This window comes from Leptosomus discolor, chromosome 2 (genome assembly GCF_034619465.1).
Source record: "Leptosomus discolor isolate bLepDis1 chromosome 2, bLepDis1.hap2, whole genome shotgun sequence".
NCBI classification, from domain to species: domain Eukaryota; kingdom Metazoa; phylum Chordata; class Aves; order Leptosomiformes; family Leptosomidae; genus Leptosomus; species Leptosomus discolor.
This window is the reverse complement of record NC_141392.1, coordinates 103117744-103130678: the sequence shown is the minus strand read 5'-3', so window position 1 is coordinate 103130678 and position 12935 is coordinate 103117744. Positions and strand designations below refer to the sequence as shown.

At 37.0% G+C, this 12935-nt stretch overlaps 1 protein-coding gene across 1 annotated transcript in view; it reads right to left on the bottom strand.

Annotated features, from left to right (window-relative positions):
• CSMD1 (CUB and Sushi multiple domains 1) overlaps positions 1-12935 on the bottom strand; it is a 1224748-nt gene that overhangs the window by 319932 nt on the left and 891881 nt on the right. The window contains exons 13-16 of the mRNA XM_086461528.1: positions 10497-10679; positions 8412-8738; positions 5904-6098; positions 546-684 (exon numbers count right to left, since the gene is read on the bottom strand). Coding sequence (XP_086317654.1) covers positions 546-684; positions 5904-6098; positions 8412-8738; positions 10497-10679 — 844 coding nt within the window. The remainder of the gene's footprint in view (positions 1-545; positions 685-5903; positions 6099-8411; positions 8739-10496; positions 10680-12935) is intronic.

The window sequence follows — 12935 nt, the reverse complement described above, 5'->3', positions numbered from 1 at the left end:
TAAAAATATTAAAGAGCACTGTCTGTAAAATTGAGCCCTGTGGAACCCACTGGTGACTGGCTGCCAGCCTGATGTAACCCCATTTACTATAACTCTGGTCTGACCCATCAGACAATTGCTCATCCAATGTATTATGCACTTGTCTAGCTATGTCATATATGTTCCATCAGAAAAAAAAATCCTAATGAGAAAAAAAAATGTATTCTAGGAAAATTATGCTCTCTTATAGTAAGACCTAGTCATCATCAGGGACAATATATAGTTGTACCTGAAGAATAAAGTAGTAAAAAGTCCAGAAAAGTCCAAAAGACATCAGTGTTTCTGTGCTAGGATGTAGACATTTAATGCAAATTGTTTAAAACATAAATAAAGATGATGCAAATGAAGTTTTAAACTTTAAGTTTTTGCTTGAGGAGTAGTAATGTAAGTGGTGCATCATAATTTCTTCTTCTAGTTTGGGTTCTTAAAGAATATTTTCCTTCTTCAATGTTAAAAGAAATATTTGTGCCCATACATTACTTGTTGTTTGACTTGATGATTCTCACCTGTCAAAAGTGATCTTAATGGAATGTCCTGGTCTTGCTTCAATCACCCATTCACAATTAAGTGAGTCCTTATAATATCCTGGCCACCCTGGTGGTAAGATAACACCACTCGATGCTGTCAAATGTCCACCACATGGTGCTGAAAAAAAGAGCATATATATTTGTATCATACACAGTATTCCTAATACAATATTATATATTCAAAGAACTTAAAAAATGAATTAAAAAGTGTAGAAAAATAAGTTTAATACACAACACAATTATATTGTCTACATTACGTTAGGAGTACTTTATCTTCTTCAGAATCATAAGGCCTGCAATCTATCTTACCATAACTTACTACTCTATACATGTCTTAATACACAGAGTATGGCCCTTGATTCTGCCAGCCTTCCTTCTGTTGAAAAGCACATTATCTTATTAAAAAAAAATATATCATCACTTTTTAGTTCTAGTATGATTCCACATTTATGTTGGAATTGTTCCAAGTAATTTATAGTTAATTATTTTCATTGTGCTGTGCCATCTAATACCTTTCTGAGGAATCATTCAGCTTAGTGGAACTGATTGTGGGAAATATTCCATGGAATCATAGAATGGTTGAAGTTGGAAGGGATCTCTGGAAATCATCTAGTCCATCCCTTGCTTGTTAAAGAAGATTGTACAGGACCATGTCCAGTCAGGATTATACCCTCCCTCCAAAGGCAGACACTCCACAGCCTGTCTGGGAAATCTGAACCCGTGATTGATCACTCACAGGTTTTTTTCTTACATTTAAGCAGAATTTCTTGTATTGCAGTTTGTGTCCATTTGTGTCCATTGCCTCTTGTCCTGTCACTGGACACCACTGAGAAGAGTCTGGCTCCATCTTCTTTATGCTGTCCCATCAGGTATTTGTACACATTGACAAGATCCCTTCTAAGCCCTGAGCCTTTTCTTGTCCCATCTAGACAGCCCCAGTTCTCTCAACCTCTTCTTGTATAACATTTGCTCCAAGTCCTTAATCATCTTTGTTACCCTTCACTGGACTCACTGCAGTATGCCCACATCTCTCTTGTACTGGGAATCCCAGGACTGCACGCAGCACTCCCAACGTAGCCTCACCAATGCTGAATAGAGGAGAAGGACCTGTCATTTCCTCTCAGTTCGATTCTCCAGCCTGTTAAGGTCCCTCCGAACAGCAGCACAAGCATACAGTGTATCAGCCACTCCTACCAGTTTTGCTTCATCTGCAGACTTACTCAGAGTGCACTCTGTCTCAGCATCCAGATAATTACTGAAGATTTTAAACAGTATTTGACCCAGTATTGACCCCTGGGATACACTACTATGGACTAGGCTCCAGCTGGACTTCATGCAACTGACCACAACCCTATGAGCACAACGGCTCAGTCAGTGATATGATACAGTGTCAAACACCTTACTAAAACAAAGGCTATCAAGTTGGTCAGGCATGATTTCCCCTTCTTAAATCCGTGCTGACTGCTCCCAGTCACCATCTTGTTCTTCACTGTTCGGAAATTGTTTCCAGTAATATTGCTGCATCACCATTCCCAGTGATCGAGGTGAGACATGTAGTTCATCGGATCCTCCTTCTTTCCTTTTGTGAAGATAGGGATTTTCTTTCTTCCAGTCCTCAGGAACCTCTCCAGGTTAAATGACCTGTCCAAGATGATTGAGAGTGTCCTAGCAATGTCATTGGCTGGGTTCCTCAGCACTCTTGGGTGCATCCCATCAGGCCCATTCCTGTATGTCAAGTTTGTTTAAATGTTCTCTAACTTGATCGTCCTCCATAAAAATGAAAAAAGTATTGCGAGAGGGTTATGAAAGTAAAAGGGCTAGAAAGGAAGCACTTACCAGAATAGGATTAGAGAACTTTCATGCAGGATTAAACAACAGCAGAAAAGACTGAACAAATTTTGGAAAACATGAGTCCCTTAAAAAATTAAGCTGTCATAGCACAGGGCTTTGGGATGTTGTATTTTACCAAAGGCTATGGAGCAGTTTAAGTCTGGAAGGCTTTCAAGGTCAGGTAGATTTATCTTAGTATCGTTCGTATTACACTCAAGTAGTCAGTGGCATCATTATCAGCGAATTCCATATTGCAGTGCAGGAAATGTCACTTATCTTCTATTTCCCTATGTAGTGACAAGCAAATGTATTCTGTCATATGGACATGAATAGTAACATGAATTTGTGAGTAGTAAATTAGTATTCCTAGTTTTGATTCAATGTTTTTACAAAAAAAAAAAAAAACAACCCCTCAGAGAGGTTATATGATTTCATTCATGACTTGCACTTGTCTCTGGGAAGTTTTTCCAGATTTAAGAAAGTGGGGGAAAAAACAACCCAGAAAGCATACACACTGAATTGTCTTTGGGTCAAAATGATTTGCCAGGAAAATGGCATTTACATTACATGTGTGTAGTGGTAACAGGTTTGCGTGGCAAGGTTTTGGTAGCAGGGGGGCTACAGAGGTGGCTTCTGTAAGAAGCTGCTAGAAGCTTCCTCCGTGACCAATAGAGCCAATGCCAGCCTGCTCCTAGATGGACGTGTCACTAGTCAAAGCCGAGCCCATCAGTGACAGTGGTAGTGCCTCACTGATAATAGATTTGAGAAGGGGAAAAAAAAAAAAACATCTGCGGAACAACAGCAACTGCAAGAGAGGAGTGACAATATGTGAGAGAAAAAGCTCTGCAGACACCAAGGTCAGTGAAAATGGAGGGGGAGGAGATGCTCCAGGTGCTGGAGCAGTGATTCCCTTGCAGTCTGTGGTGAAGACCATGGTGAGGCAGGCTGTCCCTCTGCAGCCCATGGAGGTCCACAGTGGAGCAGATATCCACCTGCAGCCTATGGAGGACCCCACGCCAGAGCAGGTGGATGCCTGAAGGTGGCTGTGACCCTGTGGGAAGCACGTGCTGGAGCAGGCTCCTGCCAGGACCTGCAGAGCCATGGCGTTAGCGGAGCCCACACTGGAGCAGGTTTGCTGGCAGGTCTTGTGACTCCATGGAAGACTCATGCTGGAGCAGTCTGTTCCTGAGCGACTGCACCCCATGGAAGGGATCCACACTGGAGCAGTTCATGTTGGAGAAGTTTGTGGAGGACTATCTCCCATGGAAAGGGACCCCACACTGGAGCAGGGGAAGAGTGTGAGGAGTCCTCCCCTGAGGAGGGAGGAGCAACAGAGACAACGTGTGATGAACTGAGTGCAACCCCCATTCTCTGTCCCTCTGTGATGCTTGGGGGGGATGAAGTAGAAAAAATGGGCATAAAGTTAATCCCAGAAAGAAGGGAGGGGTGGGGGAAGGTGTTTTTAAGATTTGGTTTTATTTCTCATTACCTTTCTCTGATTTGATTGGTAATAAATTAAACTGATTTCCCTAAGTTGAGTCTATTTTGCTTATGATGGTAATTGCTGAGTGATCTCCCTGTCCTTATGCTGACCGATAAGCCTTTTGCTATATTTTTCTCTCCCCTGTCCAACTGAGGAGGGGGAGTGATAGAGCAGCCTGGTAGGCACCTGGTGCCCAGCCAGGGTCAACCCACCACAGTAGTTAATGAAGAATGAAATGCATTCCATGTTGTCTTTTAAATTAATTTTTTTCATGTTAAAAACATATCCAACCACAAGACTGTTGATCCTCACCTGATTATAACACATCACTTACTTCATGCATTTCAGGTGTTGCTATAAAGGTTGTTAGGTATAGAAAGACACAGAACAGAGCAACAACAACAATAAACAACTGTTGCTCAGGAACCTCAGACAACTAGAAGCAAACTAAATTGTCTCTAAACTAACTAGCAAAGATGCTTGGTCCATACTGTAACCCAAACCCAGAAATTCCTTCAATTACCAGCTAGGAAGCAAATCCACATCAGAAAGGAACACACCCTGAACGTAACTTAGAAGAACTGTACTTCCTTCTATAACAAAACAAACAATAGGCAAAATCTACAAAAAAAAGGTCTTAATAGTTTAATCTTTTCCTCATTAAAAACTAGGTAAACATCCTGAAACGTTCAAAGAAAGGATAGCCGAGCAGTACTTATCTATTTTCTTAAAGAGTCATTTCTGTATTTGTTTTCTCTATCGTTTTTTTCTCAAAGTGCTCACCTCGGGCCCTTGTGTGTTTGTGGAAATGAAGTTACGTAAAGGTTACATTGCTACTTTATCAATTGTATATAGAGTTTAAATATAAGAAAACATCTTTTGATGAAGAACACTGCCCACATCCCTGCTTTGGAGTGGGCTGGCTTTGCTCTAGGCAAGAAAAACCCTGCTCTACTGCATAACTCGTTACATGGCTTAATCAGGATAAGAAACCCTGCTAGTACAACATCTAGGTTCATGTACACTACTTCTTCCAGGCTGCTAACATGTTTTTTCTAGTATCTCTAAATTTTCTTAGAAATCCACAGTCTTATGAGAACGGAGTTGTCAAATTTCCCAAATAACAAAAAACATAAAAATGATACAATCCAGATCCTAAAGTTACTGCAATGACACTGCAATTAATGGAGATGTGAGATTTACACCAACTAGAAGGTTTGGATTGGTTTATTCAAAAAAGTATCATTTAATTGAGTGTCTGAAAATATATCTATAGTTTACTAAAAGATATACAATTTTTGGAACATTACTTTTAGCGGACACACTCTAGTTTTTAATTAAATACAGTCATATGTCTTGCCTTAGGACACATCACTATTAAGTATCAAGGAATCAGCCTACATTTTCTTTTTTTTTTTCCTCACTGTATTTCATATTAAAGAGAGACTTAATCGTAAGTGTAGCTCATCTTAGTCTGTTTATTCACCTAGTCAAGAAGAAGCAAACAAATTTGGAATTGGGCGGAGGGGATAATGAATATTAAACATAGTTCTGATTTTCAATATATTTCTCAGGAAAACATGTGCTGCAGGTAAATATGTTACATATAGAAATTCATGTATATTCTTGTTCAGAGAAAAATAAAGGTGCAAAATTTTATAAAGGACTTTTGAATAGAAAATTTACTTCGCTTTTCTATGTGGCAGATAATTATGTTCTTCAGAACACTACAGCTAAAACTGTTGTAACAGCTATAACTCACAACTAAGTAATGATGGTGACAATCAGAACTTGAAAAGAACAGCAACCAGATTTTTAGAATGCTAATTTATTCCAAGAATATAAAAGCAAGCCATCTTGCTTCTATTATTGCTCTCTCATTTGTCTGGAAGAATCTTAAAATAAGATGAATTAATAACTTCAGCTAAAGCAGTTTTATTTATGGGTGAAATGTAAGAAGTCAGCTAAATTTAAATAGTTTCATTATTCAAACTGTAGCTGCAAAGTAAAGATTTTGTCCTTACCTTCACAACGTGGGACAGTAGAGCTCCATACTACATTTCCATCTTGCATAATACATGTTATGGATTCAGAGCCTTGGGTTTTCACAAAACCATCATCACAGTGAAAGGAAACAGAACTTCCCAGAAGGAACCTGTCTCCAAAACGCCTCCCATTTATAGGAATGCCTGGATCATGGCACTCATTCTGACCAAAGGCTGATAAAAACATAATAGTAATAGTAATAATAGTACAACAGCAACAACAACAATAGTAATAATAGTAATAACAGCAACTCCTCTAACTTATGTCTTTTTTTTTTTTTTTTTTTTTTTTTTGGAGGGGGGAATAACCTTTGATAAGTAACAAGATTCCAATATAATTGCTAGTATAGAAAACTCCTCAATAAAAAGTCAGCATTAGATCGAATGACATTCACACAGATGAAACATAGTTCAAATTCTGAAGCTTTTTAGTTGTGTGCAGTTTAGATACACAAGAACACTTTGCTTAAATTTCCCTCTGGACAAAATCTAGCTATTTGCCTCTAATACAATGAGAAGTAAGGTTTCCTATTGCATCTAATCTAACAGAAACACAGGATACTGCTAAAAAGCTATGGCCACTGCCTAGGCCAGACAGACCAACCTCCCAGTGGGACATTTAGAGCAGTCTGCCTCCATCTAGCAGGGTGGCAACACAGGCTGCAACCCACACCTCCATGTGCATGTGTGACCTCATGGGGGGTGTTCTCACCAGTGTGTGGGTCAGTGAGTTGCAGAGAGCAGCAGTGTGGGGACCTCCGAGCCTTTCAGGTGTGTGCAGGTAAGAGAACCCTCTTCAAGGAAAAAAGGTGAGTGCTTGTAACTCATACGTCCTGTGAGGGAAAGGTGTGTATGTAAATCTTGGCAGGGCAGGAAGCTCTTAGAAAATTCAAGCACATAAGGCATGCATCAAGCTCAGTGATAACACCTACTCTAATAAGAAAAGTGTGGTGGAAAGCTCTTTTGCATAATACCTAGGTGATTAGGACTCTCAGGGACTTTGATCCATGAGTATTATATTCCTGACTGCATAATTCTCCAGCTTCAAACAGAAATAGAAAAGATTGTCCTTATTATGGTCTGTCTTTACTTTGGTGGAATAGCATATGGAAAAAGGGATCCGAATACTCTTAGACAGAAGCAAACCTAGAATTCAGGCCTCACATTTTCTCATAAATTTTTTCATCTCTACAGTCTTACTTGGGGTGAGAAACTCCCTTTTCCTGACACTTTTCAAAGGACAATAATTATCCCTTTCTGTGAAAGCAAAGGAAAAATTTAGGCATCTAAGACTTGAAAAGCGTTGAAATCCATGAATTCCAGTTTTATGTGGGGCATCTTTCTAAGTTTTGCAAGGGAACACCTTGGCCCTGAACAAACACTGTTAATTGTTTATCCTGATTGACACAAAATAGGAATATCGCAAGACATGACAAAGAACTTTATTGTCAATTAACTTCTATAACCTTAGAAGATAATTTCTTCAACTAAAAAGATAATCTCCATATAAGTAATGTCTTTGAATGACTAATAAAATTTCTAGGAGAGTTAGCTGTCTATGGCAAATGTAATAATGTTTTCTGCACGACGATGTTACTAGAGTTTTCAGTTGACAGTACTGTTGAGTAATACCCTTTCATATAAACAAAACAACAGATGACAATCTGTAGACAGATATTTTTGTAGCCTGGTTTCCCAAACGGGAAAGAATTATGCTTTAGTAGCTCTCTATATGTATGTGACTGCTGCGTCCACATTTAACAACTTTTGAACTTGTTGACCAGTTGCAACTAAATTTTGCACATTTGAGAACTGCATTCTCAAAGATATCACTTCTTTAATATTCTTAAAGAAACTGTAGCCAGAGAGAAGAATGATTCTTGAATTAGTGCACTCCTATAGGAATAACTTCTGCATGAGAACAGCTATGTTCTTAGACACTAGAAAAAACAGAGAGGGTAACTATTATTATATATATCCCAAAAAGATATCTATATTTTTAGTGGTCTGTATTCTTAGATACCACAACATCTAACTGTAAGATAAAATGCAAAATCAAAGCAGGTTCCCAAGCTATTTATTTGCAATGATATTCTAGCTGCTTTTTGTATTTCTATGCTTTTCAGATTAACATCTCCATATTTGGGATCTAAGCTTAACACCTTTGTGAACTTATTCCTGCTGGTTCCATTGAGATGCTTCGATTTGAACGCTGGGCTTTACTTATGTGCTCTGCATTTATGCAGTGTCAACTAAAAAGGCCCTTAAATAATGAAGGGAATTCCTCAGCACTATTACAATTAAAATAAATAAATTATAAAGACTCAGATAAGTTAATGAATATCAGGAAGATAGCTGAAAGCAATGCAATTACACAAGTATTACAATTTACTTCTGTATTATAATAAAATATGTTCTGTTTTTCATTATTATGAAGAGATAGCTTGATTTTAAGACTAGTTGTAAAATAAAAGCAGAGGATCTTACTTGTGTAAGTGATATTAAATCCTCTTCCAGTGGTAGAGTGATCCGACTGAAATTCGAGTCTTACTATGTGCCCACTGCTAGCCAACTGAGAAGGGACCTCATTGCCAGAAAAAGTGCCAAGAGGTGGTAAATCTGAAATCCCATCATCTTTCACTGTAAGGTAGTCAAATTGAGGTTCTACATCAAAGTCGTTGAAAATCAGATGGATTCTGCTTCCTGGCTCTGAGATAATTAACCAAACACAGTTCATATTGTTCCCATACTCCTCAGGATAATTTGGAGAAAGAATAATTCCAGATGGTGTGGTGAAGTTGAAGAAACATGAGACTAAAAAAAAAACAACAACAGATTCTTAAAATACTATCCATAGGCATTATAAATGTTTGTCTCTATATATTTTTTATTCTTGTGGAAAAGGATACTTTTGAAGCCTGGATGTCAAAAATACTACATGTGCAATCTGGAAATGTTTAAGACTATCAGAACATTTCTCCAATATTACATCTCAGCTTGCACATTTTTATTTCCCCAAGTGAAGCTAAGTGACTGCACCAGGGACTGCAAGAGATTATTAGAAGCATGTAGAGAATAACAAAGAAAAAAAAAAAAAGTAAAGCCTGATGTGTCAGAATTCCAAATTTAAATGTAATTTTTTCTAAAAGGAATATGCATGAAAATGAATTTAGCAAAACATCAATATAAAACATCAAGCTCAAGGGCCAGTTTTGTCTGTAGTGCACAAGTTCATGCTGATGCAAATAACAGTAGAAATTTAGATGTGCCTCAATCAAGAACTCTTAAGTGTGTATAGTACAAACTTATTTTACCCTGGTTTCCCTTTCATAGCACAGAGCAATTAAACAGAAATGATTCATAGCTCTCCTCCTTATTCACTCCTTTGGGCCAATTTTAATCAAGACAATTCCTAACTGATTTCAGAGTAATGAGCTTGTTGCTGGTACTTTAGTGATACGTACAGTACATTCAGAAAGAGGAAGGCTCACTGCATATTAATTAACACAAAGGATAACCATTACTTAGCTCTTCAAATGTGTCAAAATGAACTCAGTGTTTGTAAACAGATGTTGTAAGTTTAGGCTCCATTATATTTAATAGGGCATGTGCACATCAAACAGTGGAATACAGTAAACCATTCCACACTGTGGCCAACAGAAACTAACATATCAACCCAAAGCAATACAGCAACATGAAGAAATGCAACTTCTGTTTTCAAGGGGAATTGCACCCACACTGTCTCCATGCCGAGGTCTTACACTCTTCAATATGTTTCAGCATTGCATGAACAAATAGAGTCTTCTTCCAGTCCAGAGCAAGCTTACTCAGCTTGGTGAGTCCTATACCAACACAGCTGCAAAATACAGATATGTCCAAGTAGAATTGGACATCTTGCTAAGGTTGTTTTGAAAATCCAATACTGAATTATAGGACTCTTTACAGGAAAGGTAATGTGTTCTGGAGAACTGAAGTACCTAATATACCTGTAGAAAGATTTACTCTATTTCACTATAGAAGAAGAAGAAAAAAGTAAAAACCCCAAACCGTCTCAATTTAAAGCTGTCCATGAGAATCTACAGACATATTTTTCTTTTAAAACAAAATTCGCAGCTAATGAATGCTAGATATCCTCATATCCGTGCCAGATATCCTTATATTCCTTATATTCAGTTTCATGCTTTATTAGGATATCAGAAAAAAACAACAGTCTTTTCTTACGTGGATCTGCAGACTGCTTTGCACTGCCAGGATCAACATGCATGTGCCACAGAGTCCTTATATGCTATTAGGAATTGCTCATTTAGAGTCTAATGCAACATTCCTTTACATTAAGAGTGTTAAATGGTTCAATCAAATACAAAATGAGGGGAAAGAACATTCTAAAACAGTCCTACGTGATGTTCCGCATAAATGAGATACTATTGAGCCAACTAAAAAAACCCATGTGACTGGAAAAGTTTTCAAGGTTTCTTTTGGGATGTTTTCCTGCTGGCTAGTCACAAATGCTAAGAAAAGCAAGAGGCTAAGGTCAGAAAAATAATACAGAAAAAAAAAAAAAAAACAACTTACAAACACAGCTGGGTTTGTTGCCAGACCACTGGTTGTTTTGCTGACATGTAATTGTTCTCTCTCCCACCAGTTCAAAAGCTGCTTGACATTCAAAGGTAAGTGTGTCTCCATGCAGAAAACTGCTGCCCGTCCTTTTTCCATATGATGGAATTCCAGGGTCTCCACAACCTCCTTTCTCAATTTCTGAATATCAAAAAATTCAAACACAATAATAAGGAAAATATATTTGCAAGCAATATATTGCCATTTATGTCAGTACCAGAAGTGCTTTCAAATTATTTGGCATTATGCCTTGAACTAGTATTTACAGCTGAAAGTGAACCAGAGGTAAATGATACAAAATCACTCCTAAGATGACTTAGGATCTAAAGTCTTTTCACAAGCTGATAGCTTCCATACCTGCATTGCTGAAGATAACAAAATACTCATGTTTAACTGCATAGCTGCACTGAATTACAGCATATTTGAAGGCTCAGATCTCATTTCTAACCATAGAGATCTTATTTCTGGTAATGAAGTGCTGGTAACAAAGAATCGATCTTAACTCTCACATCTGCAATTCCATTTATAAGGCTATTAGAAATATCATTAAAAGTATATAATTTACTGATAACATACATACATTTAATTTTAAGACTAAAATACAATAAAAACAAAACTGGGGAATTATTATTTAATCTCATACTTCAAATTAGGGCCACATTTTTCCTAGCTGCATTTGGCCACACTGACAAGAGATAACATTTTGGGTTATACTTCCTAGATGTTCTTTAGGAGATCTGCTACTTAAATTATTTAATTTGTCGATATTAAATATACATATACAAGATAAGAATACAAAAAACTCAAGTCTTAGAAAATTTATGAATAACAAGAATATTAGGAAACAAAATGTAGATACTAACTGCCTGTGATAGAAATCCTGAATTATTTTACGAATTACTATACAAGTGGCTGTCCATCAAAAATGAAGGCTCCATTTCTGTACCATTAAATTTAAAGCAGATTTTAAATTAATTTCCATTTGTGCAGCAAAAATGACAACAAAGCACTTCTGGTTCTATAAACTGTGTTGCTACGTCTGCACTAAAATTATGAAAATCTCATTCAAATGAAACTAGTGATTCTTTTTATTTAAACATTTCCAAGTTCAGTACAAGGTATGAAATTTGAAACATTCAAGATAACAAGAAAATTCAGCTCATTGAATATTATTAAATATTAATATAATTTAACACCATTAAAAATGTCTGCTGTCAAATACTGTTAAATCTACTAATGTTAATTCCTGTCAGAAGTGTATATCTTGAGATGCTAACTCCAACAGAAATTTTAAGATGCAGGATGGCATTATTATGATATGTCAAGTCAGTTCACAATGTTTACAACCTTAAAGCAGTTATGAACATATTGTTGACAAGCGTGTTCAGAAAAGGTATGCCACACATTTCACAAAAGAACAAGTTATTCATCAGGATAAAAACAGGTATAAAATTTTTTCTTGGTAATCTTAAAACCAAAATTTGAAAAGAAAATCAGGAGTAACTACTCCACCTACAAATTCAAAGTAGATCCACAGTCAATTGTTTTATTTAAATAATTCATCTTATGATAAAGCTAGAATATATGAAATGAATAAAAACAGCTTCCAAAAAGTCCAGTACACATCTACAATAAAAAACAGCAGAGCAATATCATAAATAGTATTTATAAATAAGGAATCAAAATTTTATGTATTTACAAATGCTTTAATGTAATTTCACCTGCCTACTCCTACTGAAAAATCAATTGCTACTGTCACAGTGGAGCACTGGAAACCTGCATGTTTGCAACTACCCACAGCTCCACAGCCTACATGAAAATGTGGGGAGCTACAGAAAATCAGAATCCACATTTTATTCACATTTTAAAAGTTCATCCCCTCCACTGATAACAGAGCCATATCTAATTCAGCATGTGAGAATGATCATAAACATTCTTCTAAAAATCTGTTGTGTCTCAAAGATCACAACAGACAGGAGTGTCAGGAGAGAAACTGTCTGCAAATTTTTGCAAAGGCATTGCTAAAGATATATCCCTTAAAAGAAAGCAACAAGTGTTTCCTGCCCTGGTCTACAGGGGAAGAATCAAAATGTCTTTAATGAACGAATTTACTGAACTAGAAGACAGAACAGGATGCTCTCAGGAGATACACCAAGCCCTAGGAGAGGGGTATGGATCAGTAAACCAACACTTTTAACAGAAATTACAAAGAATTAAGATTTCTGGCATGTTGAAAATTCCTTTTTTGTAGGAAACTAGTACAGTATGTCTTTAGTCAGAACCAAGCTCTTACTGAGAAAGGCAAGAATGTAGGTCAAACTAAGAAGACTATGAAGACTAAGTGAATACTTTGTTCTTCTTAATATATCAACCTTCATTCAAGAAAGATGAATTATT